This window comes from Kryptolebias marmoratus, linkage group LG5 (assembly GCF_001649575.2).
Source record: "Kryptolebias marmoratus isolate JLee-2015 linkage group LG5, ASM164957v2, whole genome shotgun sequence".
Lineage (NCBI taxonomy): Eukaryota > Metazoa > Chordata > Actinopteri > Cyprinodontiformes > Rivulidae > Kryptolebias > Kryptolebias marmoratus.
The window spans coordinates 22437645-22460015 of NC_051434.1; the positions used below are offsets into that span (position 1 = coordinate 22437645).

At 40.3% G+C, this 22371-nt stretch overlaps 1 protein-coding gene across 2 annotated transcripts; it reads left to right on the plus strand.

The window, feature by feature from the left end:
• Positions 1 to 757: 757 nt before the first annotated feature.
• On the plus strand, positions 758 to 22095 carry zdhhc18b (zinc finger DHHC-type palmitoyltransferase 18b). 2 transcript variants are annotated; one of them, XM_025002144.2, is made up of 8 exons: positions 758 to 1362; positions 3134 to 3294; positions 6558 to 6707; positions 9006 to 9143; positions 11814 to 11865; positions 13758 to 13860; positions 14098 to 14207; positions 15870 to 22095. In XM_025002144.2, exons 1-8 carry the CDS (start codon positions 1175 to 1177, stop codon positions 16207 to 16209), a joined length of 1242 nt encoding a protein of 413 aa, XP_024857912.1. In that variant the 5' UTR covers positions 758 to 1174; the 3' UTR covers positions 16210 to 22095. The 2 variants fall into 2 exon arrangements, with proteins under 2 accessions (XP_024857912.1, XP_024857913.1); XM_025002145.2 differs by lacking the exon at positions 6558 to 6707.
• Positions 22096 to 22371: the final 276 nt, after the last annotated feature.

Sequence of the window (22371 nt, forward strand, 5' to 3'; positions counted from 1 at the left end):
GGGGTAAATTGTTCCAGAGCTTGGGAGCAGCAACAGCAAATGCTCTGTCGCCTCTGAGCTTCAGCCGAGTTTTGGGGACTGTCAGCAGTGACTGATCAGCTGATCTTAGGGATCGGGGCGGGCAGTAAGGCTGAAGCAGCTCAGATAGATATGGTGGGGCCAAGTTGTTCAAGCATTTAAAAACAAATAACAGGAGTTTAAAATTAATTCTGTAGTGCAACATGCAGCGGTACGGCAACAGGCACGGGCCAATTGCATGTATCAACCCAGTTTGTGATGGATTCCGCAATCAGAGGTAAAGCTCGGCTCGTTGCTACCGCACCTCGCAGGCAAATATTAGTATTAATTTTATGTTATCATTTTTTCTTATCATGATGACTGCACGTCCCTGTTCTGTCTGTACTATTTTAACATATCTTTGTGACATAAATAATTTCTTTTCACATTTTTATTTGTTCTTTAACTTATCAAAGACATGCAGATATACATTAGACAACTGTTTATGACTGAATTAGCTTTCATTAGAAATTAACCAATGTTTCATTTAGCTGAAGTGTATCAGTGCCTGCACATGGCACATTTCATCCCAGTGTCCTTTTAAATAAAGACAAAAATACACTTTGCAAATAAACAGTACAAGTGCACTCAATAAGCATTTATTAAAAAGAAAAATAAATTTAAAAACTAAAAAGAAAAAAATCGAATGAAATATTTTATTTTGAAAGAAACCGGAAGTCTGATTTCCTTCAGTTGTAGTTTGTGATCGCAGCAGGACGATCCGTTTGTGTGTTTATGTGGTTAAAGACGACACTAAAGACTGTCCTAAGTTTTTCATGAGGAGCGATTTGAACTTAAAAACAAATCGTTTTGATTTGATGTAATTTGTGCATGCAAAGTCTCTGGAGCCAAATTTAATGGCCAGTGTTGGTTCAAATGTTTGCGACGTAGTGATGTTAAGTAAGCCCACAGCTGGACGGATGAGTGGAGGAGCTTAGGAGCTAATGGACAGGATCATCGCTTCACTTTGATTTAAGTCTTCCTAAAGACAGAGAAGAAGAATGAAGAGGCATGGGGAGTGAAAACGCGATGCACAGAAACACCACGGTGAAGGACTAGCTTGTTTTCCGGACTGACGACGCATGTTTACGGGAACCGAGCCCCTCCGGTGTGAAGCATGAAGAACCGCGACTACCAGCAGGTAGAGCCGAGGAGAGCCCGCAGAGCCCGGAGGAAGTGGGAGGTCCTCCCCGGGAAGAACCGCTTCCTCTGCGATGGTCGGATCATGATGGCCCGTCAGAGCGGGGTGCTACCCCTCACTCTGGGCCTGGTCCTGGTCACATGTGGCTTGTTTTTTATATTTGAGTGAGTTCATCCCTGAGCACACTTTCAGCTGACTTGCTGTTTGTTTATCATGTTTATCTGTCTGTTAGTGAAATATCTCATGAACGACTGGAATAATTGAATGAAACTTGCAGAAAGTACTCACTGGGTGGACATGTAGAACTTATTAACCAACTCAAGATGGCTGCCACAGCCAACTGTCCTTAGAAACCAGAACTCATTCAGTGTTACAGATTTGGAGCTAAAGTCTGATGTGGTAGTAGCTGAGACTGGTCCCTAACACCTAACAGATTGTGCAAGATCTTTGTTTAAAACTTTGCCATTAACTATATGGAGTTGGTGCTGTCAGCAAAATATCTAGTGAACCACTGGACATGTTTTAATCAAACTTTCAATAAACAACCATATGCTGGACCTTTATAACTGATTAACTTTTGAAGCCAACCCAATTCAAAATGGCCAACTCAACCAACTGACCTTAGGAAATACAAACACGGCTGTCACTCAGCCGGTTTTACACATATTAGGCTAAACGTTGGTGTGGTAGTGGCTGAGCATCATCCCCAACACATACTCAAAGCACTACACATTGTTCAACATATTTGAAAAAAATCTTGGCATTAACTATGCCTAGACTGACTTGAAGTTAAGTTTGTCTGTTAGCAAAATATCCCATGGACTACTGGACAGAGTTTAATGAAATTCTCAGAAAGTAATCACTGAATGTATGTCTACAACTCATTAACATTTGGAATCATTCCAATTCAAGATGGCTGCCACAGGTAATCAACCTTACCAAACACAAAAATGGGTATAGGTAAGTTTTTCAGATATTGAGCTAAAGTCTGGTGTGGTAGTAGCTGAGAGTAACTCACAACACGTATTCTAAGTGCTAACAGATCATGCATTATTCCATGGGACTGCTCATAACATTAATTTCAAAGTCTGACCAGAACAGCTATAACTGTCATTTCTCAACATAATCTAATCTTAGTCTAAAACATTGGCATGAAAGGTGGTGGCTAATATGCATTCTTTCAAGGAATAATAGGTCTTTGATTTATGCTGGTGTAGATTCTCAGTCATCCAGGACATGGTAAAAAAAAAAAAGAGTTAAAAACAAAAACAACTGGACTTCTGTAGCTGAAGACGTTTTGTTTCTGATCCGAGGAGCTTTCTCAGTTCAGAAAGCAGAGAGTGTGGAGTTTGAGCTTTTAAAGCTGAGAAGTTCTGTAAGCTGGATTCACATGCAGATTACACTCACTCTCCTCCCAACAGAGGCTCATTAGGGTCTTTGTTAGCCTGACTCACAGATGGGCCACTCTGGTCACACGAAGAGTGACCGGGCCTTTGGTTGTTTTGGTTTTCTCTAACGTTTCAGTTTGTTCTTGCAGCTGTCATATTGTAAACACGTCCAGTTCTGACTCTCTCTTTGGGACCATGTTGTAAAGAACGCTCTGACTCAGGAGTTTCAGATGCTCATTGAGGGTGCTTGGTTTTTGGGTTGGTTAAACTGATTGGTTGTGGTGGCCATCTTGAATGTGTTTGACTCCAAAAGTGAATCAGTTGTAGATGTCAACCCAGTGATTACTTTCTGAGAGTTTTATTCAAATCTGGTGTGATATTTTGCTAACAATACACACACCAGGGCAAAAAGCTCATCTCTCTGCCTTCGCCTGTTTGCGGCGGGTGATAAGTAACTGAAACCAAGTTCCTTGTAAGAATTTGATGTGTTGGCAGCTGTTGATAAGCTCTGTGTCTCTGGGTCATTTGTCCTCTCCGTCTGTCCCAGTTGTCCCTTCCTGGTCCAGCACCTGAGCAGCTGCGTACCTGCTGTAGGGGGCGTCCTGTTTGTGTTTGTCCTCATCACCCTCCTGCAGACCAGCTTCAGCGACCCGGGCATCTTGCCCAGAGCCACGCGGGATGAGGCAGCGCACACCGAGACACAGATTGGTGAGAGACCGAGTCTGCAGCACTCTTCACTTTAATCTTGGACAGTGGTATATTTATCACCCACCACTGAAGGCGAGAGGCAATAATGTTTTTGTTTGTCTGTGGTGTTAGCAAAATATCTCTTGAGCCACTTTGCAGTTTTGAATTTAACTCTCAGAAAGTAATCATTAGATGTACGTTTACAGCTGATTAACGTTTAGATTCAGCCTGATTCAAGATGGCTTTCACAGCCTACTCGCCTTAGCCACCACAAAAATGGTTAGAACTTTGCCAAAATTACAGCTACTGAGGTCAGATTTGTTGTAGCTGGGAGTCATTCACAACACTTACTCTGACACATTTTGTAAGATGTCACTATATTGCATAAGATTGAGCATAATGTTATTTTTAAGCTACAACTGTTCTTTTTGTAATAAAGGATCACAAGATGATTTGTGGCATGAAAGGTGGTGGGCGGTATCCACATATCACTTTAATTGTTTGCACTGCATGTTGTATTTTTGCCAGTTTATAGTCCGACATTTATAGCAGCTTTGGCCCAAGAGCTTCAAGTTTAGTGAACTACTTAAACTCAGGTTGTTTCTTTGTGTTACGTTTTCAACAGTAGATGATAAATTAAAGGTGCAGCACTCCTTTGAGGTATGTGCATCGCCCGCCGCCTTTGAATGCCAGAGTTTAAAACTAAACTTGTCATATGCTGAGAAGGGATTGTTTTAAAGCTACTTTGGTCAAACCTTATAAATGGCAGTATGCACAACCTCATGCGATTTTGTGAGATCTTGCAAGATCTGGTAGCACTTGCAGTATGTTTTGGGTATGATGCTCAGCTACTACCATATCAGATTTTAGCTTAATGTCTGTAAAACCGCCTGAAGTATAGACATTTTTGTCTAGGCTAAGGTTGATTAGCTGTGGCAGCCATCTTAAATTGGGTTGACCAAAAATGCTAATCAGTTGCAGATGTTCATCCAGTGATTAGTTTCTGAGAGTTTCACTAAATACTGTCCAGTAGTTCATGAGATATTTTGCTAACATACCAACAAATGTAACTCCAAAAATTAATGTCAAAGTTTTAAAAACAGTTGTCCTGCATTAGTTATCCCTCTAATCAGGATGTGTTATTGTTTTGCTGCACACATGTTCAGACTCTCTTACCAGTTTTGAGCTATGCCAGGTATAGTTTTCCTTTCCACATCACTTGTTTTGAAATTATGACCCAAGTGTCGAAAGTTGACATCAAACCTACTCATCATCGATGTTTAGCCAACAGTGATGTAACATGACTTCTTATGCAGTCCAGCTATTTCGGAAACAAAGACTAAATTTGAAATATTTCAACATTTTAACTTGCACAACACTGTAAGTAAGTAAATACATTACATACCAAGGCCATAGCATCAATAATCCTAAAAAATACTTTGATCTGGATCACCACAAAAATTTCATCAATTGTTTCTTGAGACAACCCCAAAATTTCCTGAAAATTTCTGTAAAATCTGGTTATTAGTTTTTAGGTAATCTTGAAAACAGATGGACAAACAAACCAACACTACCAAAAAAACCATCCTCCTTGTCTGTGGTAATAAACAGAGAGACAGACACACGTGAACACCATGATTCCTAAAGGTGTTTGTGTTGGGGTGTTACCTAACTCCTCCTCCACCCCCCAAAAACAAACAAACCAAAAAAAAAAACACCTCTTATAAACCTACGGAAAGCACTGAAATAATTTACCCATAGAGACATGTTAAACTCAGGTGAGTTCTGTAATCAGCATCACAGGTTCTTCAGTCTTGTAATCAGTCAGTCTGAATCTTTAAAGGGTGAAAAGTAGTCACTGTGCTGTTTGGTATTATTGTGTGTAACACACTAAACATGGAGCACAGAAAGCAAATGACAGAGTTGTTTCAGGAGCTTAGAAAGAAAATTATTGAGAGCATGTTAAACATAAAGACTATAAGACCATCTCCAAGCAGCCTGATGTTTCTGTGACTACAGATGCACGGATTATTCAGAAGATTAAGGTCCACAGGACTGGAGACAACCTCCCTGGATGTGGCCACAACAGGGAAACAAACTGAAGAAACATCTAATATTAATGGTAACCAAAGAGCCCAGAACAACTTCCAGAAAGATTAGAGGAGACCTCCAAGGCCAAGGTTCATGAGTACCAGATCACACCATCAGGCAATGTTGAGGCTGAAGTAGACATATTGGAAGACAGCTGAGGAGGACACCACTTTGTTGAAAGCAAACATAAAAAGAACTGGGTTTTGCCAAAATGTATTCTAACAAGCCACAAAGATTCTGGGAGAATGTTCTTTGAACAGGTGAGACAAAACTGGAGCTTTCTGGCAACAAAGTCCCATCAGCTCTATGTTCACAGTCCCAAAAATGAAACATACAAGAACCTGTACCTACAGAGAAACATGGAGGAGGCTCAGTTCTGTTCTGGAGCTGATTTGCTGCATCTGACACACAGTGTCTTGAATCTGTTCAGGGTACAAAGAAATCTCAAGACGAACAAGACATTCTGGAGTAAAATGTTCTGCTCAGTGTCAGACAGCTTGGTCTTAGTTGCAGGTCATGAGTCCTCCAACAGGATCATGACCCAAAACACACAGCTAAAAACATCCAGGTATGGCTCAGAACAAAACATTGGACTATTCTGAAGTGTCCTTCTGAGCCCTGATCTAAATCCTGTTGACCATCTGAGGAAGGAGCTGAAACCCTTCAAACCTGAGACAGCTGCAGCAGTTTGTTCATGAGGAGTGGACCAGAACACCTGTGGACAGGTGCAGAAGTCTCAGAGAGAGGGACAGACATCAGATTCAGTGACCTCTGTGGGTTATTCTTTCTTTAACAAAAGCATGGCAAAAAATGTACCATGTCTGTACAACCATTTTTGGGTTTGCTGAGATCACTTTCTGTGGTGGCTGTTTAGATTTAGATTGGCTCCATAAGGTAGTCTGTTATAGATGTACATCCAGTGGTTAGTTTTTAAAAGTTTTATTGAAGTCTTGGTTGTTTTTCTTATAGTACAAACACACACACAAGCAAAAACATGTCACGATGCAACAAGACTCTGCAGATTATTGTTAGTCTATATTAGGAGTGCAGCTGATGTTTTTCAGACACATTCTGTACTTGTCTATAAAGATGAACACCTGAGTGAGTGCACCGCACCGCAGGTGTGTTGGAGCTTGGAAGTGAACCTGGTGTTGAGGAAAGTGTGTGTGGATTTTCACTGCTGTTCTCCACAGACAGCACAGGAAACAGTAGCTATCGGCCTCCACCGCGCACCAAGGAGGTTGTCATCAACCAGCAGGTGGTCAAGCTCAAGTACTGCTTCACCTGCAAGATGTTCCGACCTCCGCGCACGTCCCACTGCAGCCTGTGTGACAACTGTGTGGGTGAGCTGGGAACACACACACCGAAATGTGTATCAATAAAAGGCGTTATTCATTTATCTGTATCAAGGTACCTGGGACTCTCAGCTGTAAAGTGAATTATCATAAAGGCAGGAAAAGCTGCACTGTCAAAAATGAGTAACAGTAACGCTAGAAAAGTTGCACTTTCTAAAATGAATTGCTATAAATTGTAGCAAAACTGTGCCTTGCACATGCACAGTCATGTTACCATAGATGCTAAAACAGCTGTTCTGCCAAATATAAATGACCATAACCTGTAGGGAAGCTGTGCTGCCGGAAAGGAATTACCATAAATGTAGAAACAGTTCTGTTGCCTAAAATAAATGACCTTAAATTCTGGAAAGATACCCAAGTAAATAAATAAGTGAATATATTTATTTTGAAATAGTTTTAATTCCATTCTGCAGAAATGTAACAACTGATTTTGGTCGTGATTTTACATTGTGTGAGCTGTGCAGCAGAAATACGTCACCTGAACTCAAACTGAGGTTTCCTGTGCCGTCGGGCTATCAAAGGTCCTCTCACACTCTGCACGGCTGCCACCAAGCATGGAGGCCACAGATGCTGTAAAAGTCACATGTACTGACACGGAACTAAACAACAAAGTGCTGAGTTATTAATCAGTCATACACAGCTGACTTCTCTGTTTTCCTCTCCTCCCACTTGGTTCCCAGCCTGCTTCTCTTGTTCTCACGGCGCTGATGTGACTGTAAACACTGAAGCTCGGGGCTGAACAGTCGCTCAGCTGAAGAGGCAGGTGTCCAGGCGAGGCCAGGTGGGGGCACAGCCCCACCTAAATAAACAAATTTGTCCCACAAAGTGACTTACTTCATTACTTAGCTTGCTGTGTATTGTTTAGTTCTGTGTTTTCAGCTAGTTTGACAATTTAAATGAAGTTTAAAATGTTTTTTCATGATTCATTTTTAGCTTCTGACCTATTTGCAGTTATAGGGTGGTACAGGTTCACCGATCATGTCCATCAGTAGATTTAACATGTCTCCCTGTCGGCAGTGATCAGGACTGCAGGGCAGCTCTAATGGAGTCTCATTGGGCCGTAAAATGTCCCGCCCTGTGGACACATTCTGCTAGTTTAGCTCAGTGATACGTCCACTACAAACGTTACACCTTACACAATCTAATTTAATGTGGCAAAACCTGCTGTGTCCAACAGTGGAGATTTTCTGTTGGAAAATGTATTAATGAGTCTAAAAGTAGAAGATAAATTATCAGTCAGCAGCTTGGAGCAGACAGACAGGACATGAACCGAACACAGAAAATTAAAGACAGCAGAACATTTTCTTCAACATTTGGACCCATTTTCTGTGTCTGTAACCGTCTACATCAGCCACAGGTGGATCTTAATGATCGAATTCTGTAACTTCCTGGTAAGCTCCAGGCTACAGGTTCAAGCCCAGGTGGGGGTTTTAACATATATCCAGTATTGTCAGCATCACTTCTTTAGTTTTGTATTTTTTAGAATTTCTTCACAGGTTTTCCACAATTTACCTTTCATAATCTCAATTAATAATGCAGAAATATTACTTTAAATGCAATACAGAAAGCAGTGTACCTATCAATCTGTTAAATTTTACCCAGTAAAATAAAAAACACTCCCATTTCAGGTGGAAGTGGGTGTGGAGGCATCTGTTTCTCAACTTCGACACCTGGGAGAGAAGAAAGGCGACAACTTTGTGCACAAAAAAAAATTAAGCAGCATATAACCTACTTTTCTTTTTCACTGAAAATGTAAGGCAAATTGTAACATTCGTGTAACATTATTGATTAGGGAATAAAACTAGCAAACAAGTAGCTAAAAGCTAAGAATGAAGCTTGCTGAAGGAGATGTCAAAGAGCAGTTTTTCAAAGATCTGAAGAAATCTTAATTAACATTCATGAAAAATGTATTTAAAAAGTCTAAAAGTCCTAGCTCTATCATCCTGAACGTTTTGATATGTGATGGTTTAAAAAGCTGAAGTAGCTCTAGTCCAAAAAGCATGTGCAAGAAACTATAAAGAGTAAAACGACAGAACGGATCATTTATGAGTAAAGTGGTGAAAGGAGATTATCAGTAAGCCTGGCTGAAGGAGTACACAGCACTGTTCCCAACCTTTCCTCTGCTTACACTGACACACGTCTACTTCCTGGGAAAAGATTTGAAATATTCAAAGAATCGAGTTGAGACTCAGTATCAGCCACTGCTTATTTTGAAATGACAAAAAAACCCAAATCATCCCTAATTCAAATGGTTTTCATACTAAATTCTGTGTTTTTTCCCTCCAGAGAGATTCGACCATCACTGCCCCTGGGTGGGGAACTGTGTGGGGAAACGCAACTACCGTTTCTTCTACACCTTCATCGTGTCGCTCTCCTTCCTGACGGCGTTCATCTTCGGCTGCGTGACCACACATCTGGCTCTGAGTAGGTGGCGTTGCATGGGTTCATCTTAGGATGAATCCACTGATGTCTGATCCCTGACTGTAACAAAAGCCAGTCATGTAATCTGACCGGTTTGGGTTGAGCCACACAGCGGACTGTGTGGTGGACCCTGAATGGAGAACGACTGTTTAAACTCTTAAACTGCTTTTGTATATTTTGCACTATTTTAACCATTAACAATCAGCTTAATCAGGATTGGTGTGCTATGACTTTTATACACCTTGAATTATTTACCTTTATTTACAAATATTTTCCCCTTAGAAATACATTGAGTTTTCTTCAGTTCTTTCAAAAACATTGTTCTCTGAAATCGACTTCAGCATACTTGCTCTTTATTTTCTTCCTATTCTCCTTTTAGCTACCGTCTTGCTAATTTGAAGTTGTAGCTATGGTTTTCTCCTTTTAGTTTGTAGCTACTGTTTTGCTATTTTTATCTTTTAGCTACTGTTCTGCTCAGTTTTCTTTAACACTTTAGTGAATTTATTCCTTGGCATATCTCAACAAAGAGTTTCAGCACTCAGCCTTGATCCTGTGTTTTTGCAGAAAATGCACTCTCTCTAGTTTATTTGCTAAATTTGAGTTTTTTCTTATTTAATTTTAGCCACTTGTGGCTGTATTCTGTAAATGGCAGTGCATTGCAGTTTACACACCATCATCAACAGGTAGCTTCATGCCTTGGAAAAATGAGCAACATTTATGAGCAGGTGAACTGTGACAGTCAGACTGATGGGTGGTAATCAGGTTTCTTCAACATTTAATGACAGATTATAGTTTTAGTCCTTTTTCTAAAATGACATCTTGTACTCACGAGCAGTGGCTCTTGAGCATAAATATTAGTGGGGCAGACTTTTGTTTCCTGAATCACTAACCATACAAATCATCCAAATTCTGTGTGACATTTTCTGTGGGCAAACATAGGGTATATTTTGTTTAATATTTGTTTTGTTGCCTTTTTTGTGGACAAAGTTAGCCTTTAGCAGACTTGGTAGTTAGGGGGAAAAAGCAACACGAGTTTATGTTTTTCTTTTAATAACAGCAATAGGTGTATCATTTGAATAATAACAACAAATCACATTTAAATACAAATAAATAAGTTTATAATTTGGATTATTTATTTGCAAAGTGTGCAAATACCTGCAAATGTAAATGCAATGAATGGAGAAATAACTTCAATAAATCTTGTCACTTCTATATATAAATCCATCCATCCATCCATCCATCCATCCATCCATCCATCCATCCATCCATCCATCCATCCATCCATCTCCAGTTATCCGGGGTCGGGTCGCGGGGGTAGAAGCCTAGGCAGGGAGACCTATGTATAAATGTATTATATATATATGTGTGTGTGTGTATACAATTTATTCATATAGAGAATTTAAATGTTTTTTTTTTATTTATTCATTTTTTTTAACCCTGATCATAATTCTCCCTCCCAGTGTTCCTGGCTGGATACTGTGCCTAAACATATTTTTAAAATGTATGTTTGAACATTTAGCAACAAGATGAGAACTATTTGATCCAACAAAAACAACTGAAATATTTAGACTGTTTTTCCTTTTTACTCACTTTTTGTCTCTCTCACAACATCATTCCTCTGTGGCCAAATAGGCAAATTACAATAAAGACGTCATTTAGTAACTTTTAGCAGCTTCTAGCAACTTCTTCCTTAATGAAGAGTTGAAAGCTCTGACTCTGGCACTGAACTGCCTAACAACTCTTTGCTGGGTCAGAGCTGGAGGTGAGCTCATGGAGACCAACAGGAACTGTTTTTTTATTATTATTGTTTGTCACATAGCACTGAGCACTGCACAGAACTGCTTTCACTATCGCTGCTCTCAATCAAAATCATAAACACTGTTTGAAGCTCCATTTTAAAACCATTTTTGGCTCTTTTAGTCTCACCAGCTGGTGTTTGGGAATCCTGGTTGAAACGCTGTGAGTAACTCTTCTTCACAGCAGCTTTTACAAACACGATTAAAGATCAGAAATAAGAGTTCATAAACACCAACTGTTGTTTAAAACAGTATTTATAAAATACACTGGTGACATTAAGACATCTGTTTGCAGGAATAAGGACACAAACCCCTTGATCTGTGGGGATAAAGTGTCTCTCTGCACTTTGATCCTCTACAGAGACTCAGGATCCAACAGAGGGAGGATCAATCATTTACTGGAAGAGCCATTTGATGTAACGTAGCTCTGAGTTGGCTCTTTGACTGTAGAAAACCAAACAGGTTCTTACCTTCAACCAGTTAAGAACCTGTTCTAATACCAGTCCTGGGCGAGCACTGGAGCCTCTTTAGTGGGAAAACCCCATAATGAACTAAATTAAAGATGGGAGGCTTTTCATGCTGCAGTTTTAGACAAAGGTCGTATAAAGGCATACCTTTATTGTCTGAAGCAACAGATTAAATATTGATTTTACATGTAAATGGATATGAAAGTAAAAGACTGAATTTTTATTCTTGTTTTTTGTTGTTGTTGTTTTTATTTAGACAGTGCAAAATGAACAAAATAGAATGTGCTTTAATTGTATGAAGTCAGTTTATTTTATCCTGAAGTCCTGCTGGTGTGGGAAACTGCAGTGCACCTTTAAACAGAGCAGGAACCTGCTGTAGTGACAATGTTTGTTTGTTTGTTTGGTTTTAGGGGCCAAAGATGGGAGGGGCCTGGTGTTTGCGCTTCAGGAAAGTCCCGGCAGATATCCTTTAATGTGTTTAACACTGTCAATTAGGTTGTTTGTTTTTTTTCTTTGCTGTCATCCAATTTCCACTGGATTTAAATTGAGTGAGTTGATCATTTTGAAGTAGTTTTTGCAAAGTTTAAAATCAAATTTCCTCTCAAGCAGTTTTTAAAAAAAAATCCTTTATTTAACCAGGCAAGTCCCATTGAGATCACTGATCTCTTTTTCAAGGGAGACCTGGGCCTGAAGACAGCCTAATATGCATGTTTTTAGACTGGAGGAGAAGGTGCCCAGGGAAATTCCACACAAACACGAGGAGAACATGCAAACTCCACACAGAAAGACCCCAGGTTCTCACACCAGGAAGCTGTGCTGTAAAGGGTTGTTGGCTTATCAAAGTCATTTCAAGATCAACTCAAAGCTTTCAGTATCCCAAAGTTGCTTTTTCTTCCACCTGGGTCTGTTAACATGGTAACTGCTGAAAACCTAACTTGCTCTGGAGGTGTAAAGGTTTAAGGTCCCTTTGCAAGTTGCGCCTCGCTCACATGCTTTTTGTAACCATCAACAAGCTTCTGGTATAATTCTGGCTGATATTTGACCACTCGTAGGTAGAGTTTATTTAAACTGGGTGATTTCCTGGCACCAACCAGGTTTTGAAGCATAGTCCACAAGTTTTAAATCAGGTTGAGGTCGGGGCTCTGGGAAGGCTTTTCCAGAAGCTTGATGTTAGCCTGTTTTATCCAATCAGAAACTGGCTCTGATGTGTGCTTAGGGTCTTTTTCCTGTTGGAACACCCAACAGTTTCAATCGACTCTATGTTGGTTTGAGGTGTAGTTGAAGAGCTTGTAAGTAGTCCTCCTTTATTGTTCCATCCACTTTGTGGAATGCACCATTACCATAGCATGGTGCTGCCACCACCATGCTTGACAGTTAGTTCAGGTTCTTTGCTTTGAGAGACTCACCTTGACTCCCCCAGCCCTACATGTGGCCAAATATTTTAATCTGTGTATCGTCTGACCATATAACTTTCTCTCCAGAAGGCAGTTGGCTTGGTCATTGAGCTTGAAGCTGTCGCTTTTGGAGCACAACCTTTTTTCTTAGTGGGCACCCTTTCAGTTCATGGAGATGTGAAGCTGTCTTCACTGTAAACAGAAACACAGGGGTTCCAGCAGTTTCCAGTTCATGGCAGGTTGGAGCCATGGAGGTTCCTGTGTTATTCCTAAACATCAAATTTCTTTGGTTCTTTGGACTTTCCCATTGTTCTGAGGATTGGACAATCCAGTAACATCTGTCAAACTAATTCTTTTTATGCTGGCAAAGAATCAGAATCAGTTTTATTGCCATTGTCAATGAACAGGGTTCACAGACTAGGAATTTGCTTCGGTGTTCAGGTGCAATAGGTACAAATATAACAATGAAGAAAGACAAAGGGTATTTTGTTTTTTCAAGAGAAACTACAATCTGCAGTGAATCATCACTAATGAGAAGTTACCAGGCCTTGGTCATGTCGAGTTAAAAGACATCCTGCAACTTTCAGCACCATTTATTGCAAGATTTAGGTGAATGTATAATTTTGATCCGGGGTGGATTCGTGAAAATCCACAATACTTGTACACCAGATTCTTGTCATTCCACCCTGAAAGCCTTTACTGTTTGAGTTCATCATTTTAAACTGGTTATTGATGCACAGCCATTAGCTGCTTCTTTGACTCATGAAACATCTTCGACCACACAGAAACTATCATGTAAAAAATCTGAAGAAAAAAGAAATATTTTTAGTTTTTATTGTTTTTATTTTTTGTTGTGCTTTATCTTGACAACTCAATTTATTCACTTGAAATGATTGAAATGTTTCCTTTTTTAATTGATGTCTCAGTTGTGCCTCTGTTCTCCTTGACCCATCCTGTTACTGCAGTAGAGCTGGTGATCTGTTTCTTCTCAGTCTGGTCAATATTGGGCCTTTCAGGCTTCCATACATACCTTGTTGCTTCCAATCTGACCACCAATGAAGACGTGAGTACTTAACCATTATAGCACAGAAAAGACATGGTGATTTGCATTTCCTAATTCTTTCAGTGCCTTTTAATTATTTGTTTATGTGATGTTAGATGAGGAGGTTTCGTTTTTCCTTAGTAATTTATGCAGAGGCAAAGTCAGAACAGCAGTATTTAGAATTGTAGAGGTAATGAGCAAATTATTTGAAAACCAGAACTGTACAATACTTGCTTACTAATCTTTTTTGTTTTTCAGATTAAAGGCTCCTGGTCAGGGAAGAGTGGAGAAGACGTAACCAACCCGTACAGTCATAAAAACATCTGTATCAACTGTTGTTCTGTCCTCTGTGCACCGATGCCACCCAGGTAGGTCCTGACATCTCAAACAAACATTTTAATATTATTATCTATATTATATGACATGAATCAGTATTCAGAGGCAAGATGTTTTCTAAAAGGAGCATTATACCTATGGTGCACAGACTGTTGGGGACTTTAAAGATGTGTCTGAATCTTTTACACTTCAGTTCTTTGCAGAATATTAAAAACTGGTAAATGTAGTTTATGGGCATGATCTCTTGTCAGGAGTTAAAACGGGGTTTCCTCCGATCTTTAAAAGGTCCTCAGTTAACAGGGCAATGTTCTTTTCAACTTTTTTGTCTCATTTTTGTGTATTTTTATGTATTTTTATGTTAGCAAAGATAATTTCCCCTTTTTTTTATTTTTTATTTTAGGTTAAAAGTTTTGACGTTATTATGTCTGAGTCACTGTGCAGGAATGTTAAATGAGAACATGTGCAAAAACAAATGTTTTGTTTTTCAACTATTACAAATATGAAATATGAGAATTAAAAATTATACAACACATTATGGACAGTCATACGTTTTTATTTCTGTGTTTGACATCATTAATGCACAAATTCAAGCATAATGGTCAGTAATATTTTATTAAACCACAGAAAAACATTTTATCTTTATTTAAAAGACACTTTTTGGTCAAAAGGCCAACCAACAGTAATTAGTAGCCATTGCCTGTTACAGTTAGAATTACTACAGCTTAACTTATTAGTGAAAGACAAGTGCAAAATTTAATTAAAAATGCTCAGAAGTTATGATTGAAAGTGATGGAAAGTAGTGGTCTTTGTAAGAAGTTTTGTTAAAACAGGAATTACTTCATCATTTACACCAGCTTCAGCAGTAAGAGCTACAGCAGGATGTCATACAGTGCAACCAAAGATGCAGGAGAAATGTTCCCTGCAGCGTTCCCTGAATCGAGCTTTTTTCACAGCAAAACCAAACTTGCATTCTGAAAACAAAATGCTGCACTTTGTAGAAGTGTCAGGACCTTCTGTGAAACCTTTTGTCGTTGCTGTTGTTAATAAAAATGCTGCATTATATAAAAATGCTGAAGACATGGCATTTTTCCAAGGATGTTAATAATAAGTGATGATGCATGTTTGAAAAACTGTGTGTCAGGAGAGTATATGCCTTCCTCTCTTCTGCACACAGCTTATTGTGCAGGACATTGTGACATCTAGTGGCTTAAGTAGGAAACTGCTACCAACCAAATGTCCCCTGGTGCAAAACCACATCCTGACATTACAGTACCCAGAAAACAGAGAGTCTCCATAAATGATAAAGTCAGTAGTGGCAGAGAATACTTTGCAACAAAAGAAAACTTCTGAAATGCTAAAAAGTGATCTTCAGGTTGTTAATGAAATGCTTTAGTTTGCCTTAGTTCTCATATTTGACTCATACATTAACAACTTTCTCATCTGTGTGAATAAAAAAGTTCAGTTATTAACAATAAATATCAGATTATTAGATGCAAATGGAATTAATTTGCACCTCAGTCTTGGTTTGTTAACACATAGAATATATTTTTAAATTGAATGTGTTTCTGTTCAAACAGCTTTTCATCAGGCTTATCCTCAGTATCTATGATGAACAGGATGTGATCATCGCTATGAGGACATGAGATGTTGGAACCTTTCCTAACCCCGGACCCTCTCTGTTCGTTCTGTTTCAGTTTGATCGACAGACGAGGTCTTCTGCCTGCAGATGAGTCGTCTCAGACTGGTGGCGTGGACATGGAGCCGCCAGCTCTGGCCAATAAGAGCGAGACAAACGTGGTAGGAGGATGTTCTCAGCAACCCCCTGTCCTGATTTTCCCCTGCCCCCGACTCAAACCAGCCCTCCTCCCCTGCCTGAGAGAAGCCTTGTTGCCTGCTGTCAGCCCACACCGAGCTGTGTCTGCTGCCTGCTGTTTGGTGCTGTTTTTAAGCCACTGCCAGAGGTCTGTATGCTGGTTCTGGTTCAGCCCGGTGGGCTCAATCTGCTGCCAACTACCTGCTCAAACAGACATTTAGTGTTTTTTCTTTTGATATATGTACCAAACATACCATTAATCAACATTTTTGATGTTTTGTATGTTTTTTATTTTTGCCCACCACCAAAAGCAAAGCAATAATGTGTGTGTGTGAGTGTGTGTGTGTTCATATGTCTGTACTGTTTAATCAAAGAGTAATCACCAAATGGAAATCTGCAGCTAATTAACTTTTGGAGTCAATGCAGTTCAAGATGGCCACCACAGCCAACTGATCTTAGAGAACATGAAAGTGGCTGCAACTTTGGTGTGGTGGCAGTTGACAGTCAGATCTCGCTACAAGGTCCTGGGTTCAAGCCCCGGGTTGGACATGGAGGTTGTATGTTTTTCTGCGTGTTTACGTGGGTTTCCTCCTCTGGTTTCCTCCCTCAGTCTACAAACATGCATGTCAGGCTGCCTTCAGGCCCAGGCCTCCCTTGAAAAAGAGATCTGAGATCTCAGTGGGACTTGCCAGGTTAAATAAATAAATAAACAGATATCACAGTATCACCTTATATTGGGCATATTAGCTATATCTTCATTTTTTAACATAAGATGGTCTTACTAGCATGAAAAGCAGCGGGCGATATGCATTCCTTGAAGAAATGCTAGGCCTCTAATTGTGTCAGCAGTATTTCATGTCAGCTCAGTGTTCAGAGTGCAGGAGCTGTTAGAGATGAAGACTCTTCTGTTTCTTCCTCCTCCTCCTGCTCCCAGAATCCTCTCTGTGGATTAAAAAAAGGAACCTGGAGGATTGTTCTGCTCCTTCTGTTTCAGCAGAGAGCCACGATGTTCTGCTGTTTCACATGAAACCACTCCGACAGCTTTCGTTCATAACTACGACTGTTTCAGTCTGAGAAGTCTGTAAACAGAGTCAGTCGAGTCGTTTTCAGTTTTTCGTGGTGAGTTCACTGGCATAGATACGATGAGCAGCACGTACACTACTCATAGCAGTTTGGGATGCAGTGACACCCACATCTCAGTTTGTGTACCTGTCTTGTGTTTCTACAGTATGAAAAGAACTCAACAGTTCTTCATATTTGAAACTCTACGTAGCATGATCTCCAGTAATGCCAGCTTAACACAGATTTATTGGTCATGTTAAAAAGTTCTATTACACCAAAGTGAAAACTTTGACTCACACATACGCTGTAACTCAAGTTTTTGTATGTAGCAGTGACTTCACAATAAAGTCGCACAATGTCATTCTCCACTATCCTACCTCCCTGACTCCGCTGCCATGGCATTGTGGCGTATTTGTGGAGAATTGATGCAGTGTTATTGCCATTTCTGGTCTTTCTTATCTGTCCCAGCAGAGCTGTGTGTCAGTAACTCATTGCTTTGTGTTCCCAGTAGATGCACTCCATAAATACGTTGTTCACAGTGTCACATGGTCTCTCCTGGCTGTAGTAGCATACAGTATACAACATGTTCACATACATTGTATAATAAGACACACAACAGATTTGTTTTACACTGTTTGACATTAAATCAGACTAAACCTTGACTGGTTCATGTCAGTTAGGTTTCTTTTTGCTAAACTATCTAATTATAAAAGCAATTCTTTTATTACTTTCTTTAAAAAAAAGTTTATATACAAAAGATTACTCTGCTTTTAAATAATTTGAGAAAGCCCAGATGATGGTGATGTCATGGCTTTGGAAGCTTTTGATTGCTTAGTTGAGGACATTTGCATTAACTGGAGGCACACCTCTGGGTGTATTTTAAGGCACACCTTGAACACATTGTTTCTTTGTGTGACATCATCGGAAAATAAAAATAAATCTGCAAAGATACGAGGAAGAGAATTGTTGAACCTTACTTTCATTTTATGTCAGACAGAAAAAATGGATGTATATATAGTGTATGTGAACATTGTGAGAGTACCACCTACACAGATGTTTTTAGTACTCCTGTTTTATGCTGCAGGCTTACTTCCGCCCTGTTTAATGCTGATTCTTCTTGCAGACATGTTGGTGCAATGCACTGATGTTACTTGTTGTGATGTAGCAGCTGTAGTTGAGGCTCACACAACCTCCTCCCATCCTTCACAATAAAAGCCTTTTGCTCTCAAAAGACTGGAGCTTCTAAAATAGCCTATACGTTGATCACAGCATGGCTCTGCTTCATACCAACCTGCGAACGAAACAGATGAGCAGTAACCGGGTCACAGGTATGAGCAAAACGCCACTCCAACAACAACGCTGTTATGCTAAGGGAATAGGCCATGCTTACATCGTAGCACGTTGTAACTTTCACATCACTCAACCCAACACAAACGCATCAGATGTTCCAGGAACCCATAATGAGTGTTACTTTTACTTCATATACAGCACAGGACATGACATGACATTTCTTACTGTTTGAACCCAAATAATAAGCATTTCTGGATACAGCAGCATAGGTGGCAAAATAGGAAACAGGCTTGAGCAAAGTGTTGTCTTCAACTGCAGTCCTTGATTGTTGTTTTTTTTTCCATTTTCATTGTTTTCCTCAATTTTCCCTCCATTTTATTGTTGTTTACTCACTCCATGTGCGATGGTTGTTTTTGTCATGTTCTGACAGGACATAAATAAAATGTGATTTATTTTATTCATCTCCTGTCCTGCGTATTCATTTCTCAGTGTTTTGTTTACATATTGGACCACAGTTGGACAATAAAAACCTCAGTACAGGTACCCTCCCTGTGTGTGTCCTGCACGGGTTGATAAGCTATTAGAGCAGGAAAATCCAGGTTTGATCTCAGTAAGCTTCTTGTTTAGACAAAAGGAGCTGTGCATTGTGCTGTCTTTGTGCGTCTCCCTGACTGTCCTCAGACCTGCACGTTTGCCAGCTCCGCCATGCTGCATGAACTGCGGTCTGACTTCATACTGCACTGCATGCTAAATAAAATGACAATCAGCATGTATGAATCGACCAAATCCACTTTACATTTGCCATTATTTGTAAATAGGACTTTTTTTCATGCCACCTATTGGCAAAGCAATAAAAGTCTGGTTGTGACTTCTGAATAAACAGACATGAACAGCAAACAGTAAACATGAGACTGCAGAAGTGACCAAAAAAGATTTTCCTTAAACAGATAAGGTCCCTTCACACTGGGTGATGAACCCAATATCACAAAAAATAAAATAAATCAACCAGAGCATGGATAGTAAACGGTCTGTATCTATATAGCACCTTTCTTGCCAACTATGTTACTCAAATGTATCCATCCACACAGCCCTCTACTCCAGCTCTACAAACTAATCTGAAGAAATCATCCTAAACTCTATTCATACACCAAGATGGGGCACAGTGAGGGGTTCAGTGGTAAATGGCCTTTACTTGTATAGCGCTTCATCAAGTCCCTCCCTAGGGTCTTTGCAGGTTCTTGATGAGATCTTTAGGGGTGTATAAACCCATGAACTGTGAGCAGCCCGCCCACGGGCCCTATTGACCTAGATTTGAATCCAGAGCCTAGAAGTTTCATATTAAAATACCTTGATGTCAAACTGCAGCAACATAAAAACTCCAGGCAAGAAAAAAACATTTAATTTCTGTCTTCCAACTTTATTACCTACATACTAGTTATAGTTACAATAATAACAAATTTTGACAGCTAATGTTAAAAAGTCAGTGTTACCTTTTACAGAGAGATAAAGCTTTTACATGTACTCAAAAGGGGGAAAGAACAGCATCTAATTTAATCTTTTTACCAGGCATTTTAGGGGGGACTGTTAAGGGGCTAAGAATGCAGTGGGCTCACAACTTACATCAATGTGTAAAATTTACACATTATTTAATGTGTAAAATAGGCTGAGCGGGCACAAAACTTTCACAGGCAAGTTGTGTTTTATCATCTTGATGGCCTTTGTCTGGGTCCTGGGTGGGCCACGGAGGAAGTGGATCAACGATGTGGGGTCCGCAGGCACCATCGTGGCTTGGTTATGGAGGATTCGAAGCACATCTGGTCACGCTGGCCTCATCCCAAGGCTTTGATCCCATCACATCAATACCTTGCCGACAGCACTCTCAAGCAAGTTATTCCCGCTGCTGCGCACATCAGGCCCCGCTGCAGCTCTTGCTACGGTTAACAGAATCTCCCTACGCAGCTGCAACGACAAATACATGCTCCCCAACACCACACCACGCTCAGAAGTCTTTCATTCACCTTCTAGACTCAAAGCAAACGGTTCTGTTCCCATCATGGCCGCCTGCTGGATAGGACACACACATACAGTACCTTTGATACCTTTGCTAAAAGCAAAAGTATCAAGGGCTAGCTAAAACTAGCAAAAGGCTAGTTAAAAGCTGAAAGTCACATTAAAATCATTACACATGAATGGTTAAAACAGCACAAAGTATGCAGAAGTAGTTAGTTTAAAAAATGCACAGACAAACAAAAAAACAAGAAAACAATAGCGTGACTGCTAAGTCAGCTTTACCAAAATAATGTTTGTGCTGTCGGCTCCACCAGCTTCGCTCCTTACTTCATGTCTTCTTGTCTCCTTCCACAGTGCACACAGGGACCTAAAGGCCTGCTGGGGTCAGCGGCTCTCTCTCCACTCATGAACGCATCGTGCCCTCAGGGGAAACCTCAGACAGCTCATCCCTGCCCAGATAACCCCTCTGCGCTGACCTCTGACCCCTCACCGGAGCTCCCCCAGAGCTGTACAGCCCACCATATCTCCAAACCCCATAGTAACACTTCTCCTCCGCACCGCGCCAAAACTCGTTCGCATAAATGCAAACGAGCCACTTTGCGTATTCCTGACGACACTGCTGACAGCCCTGCTTCTCCTTCCTGCTCGGGGCCCGACCACGGCTCCGGAGCCAAGGGCCACAGAGGAGCCAGCTTCACCGCGGACCAGTGATTTCTACTTCCAGAGTCAGCACGCTGTAACTGGAACAGATCCGTGGGAGGTTCCGATCTACGTTAGTGAAGTCAATAACGAAGGAGGTTGGGTTTCCACTGGACAGAGGAGCTTGAAGATGTTTATGGATGAAATGCAGATTATGTCTCTTTAGTGGTTCCTGGTTTAAAAAAAATAGTAATTAAGAGCCTAACATTCCTTGAAGAAATGCATATCACCCCCTGCCTTTTAGACTAAGATCATCTTATGATCACAAATGAATATGAGTTGTAGAAGTTTTGGTCAAAGCTTGAAAAAACAACATCACATGATGTCCTGCTCACAAGATGGGACAGGGATGACTATCAGCTACCACATCAAATTTTAGCTCAAAAGTCATTTTTGTGCTGGCTAATGTGAGTTAACTGTGGCGTCCATTTTGAATTGTCGGGGTGGCTCCACAGACAGCGGCACTGAACGGATTTTTATAATTCTACTCCAGAGGCTGTTCTCTTTTTATTATCCCCTGCTAACGATTTATCCTGTGTGTGTGTGTGTGTGTGTGTGTGTGTTAGTCTGTACCATTAGCACAATATAGGAAGGGGGTGATATGCATACCTTCAATAAATGGTAGGCTTTTATTTTAAGTTCCCAAACACCTCTACGATGTTTTCCACGAGTTGCAGTATTTCTGGATCAGCTCCCTCATCGTTCACAGGAAGTCACTGTCAGCTCAGACATTCAGGCTGTGAATGTAGGGTACTGTGGAAAGTTTATGAACAATTAAAATCTTACCTGACATAGAGAGCTCTTTGACTGACCTCAATGTGGAGAACTAGTTTAAACTCTGACCAAAGTGATGAGTAAACAACTAGTCTGAATGCAGCTAAGACCCAAGTGGATTGTTGTCATCTTAAAACAACTCCAGTCACTAACAACAGTTTGTGTGAACACTAGTTTACAAACCTTTACACCGGTGAAAACTTTTAATTACACAGTTATTTACCTCTAATGGTTTGGTTATTTACAAGCACAAAAAGCAGCAGCTAGCTGTAGCACATCCTCTGCAGCCTGGGGCACTTCCTGTAGGTCTGTCATCATTTTTCTGCCAGAATAACTGTGTGATGCAATTTCACCGGTGGTTTTTAAAACAGCATTAATTCACGGGAACAACTGCAACATTTTTGAAATGAGAGTTTTAAGACAGGCTGACTTATTGTATAAATGCTGAGTCAGCGTTCACACCATTATTTTCCTGTTTTTGTTTTTTTTGTTCCATAGATTTTTTTTCTTTTGCGCACTCTGTTCTATTTTAGTCGTTCTTGTATCAA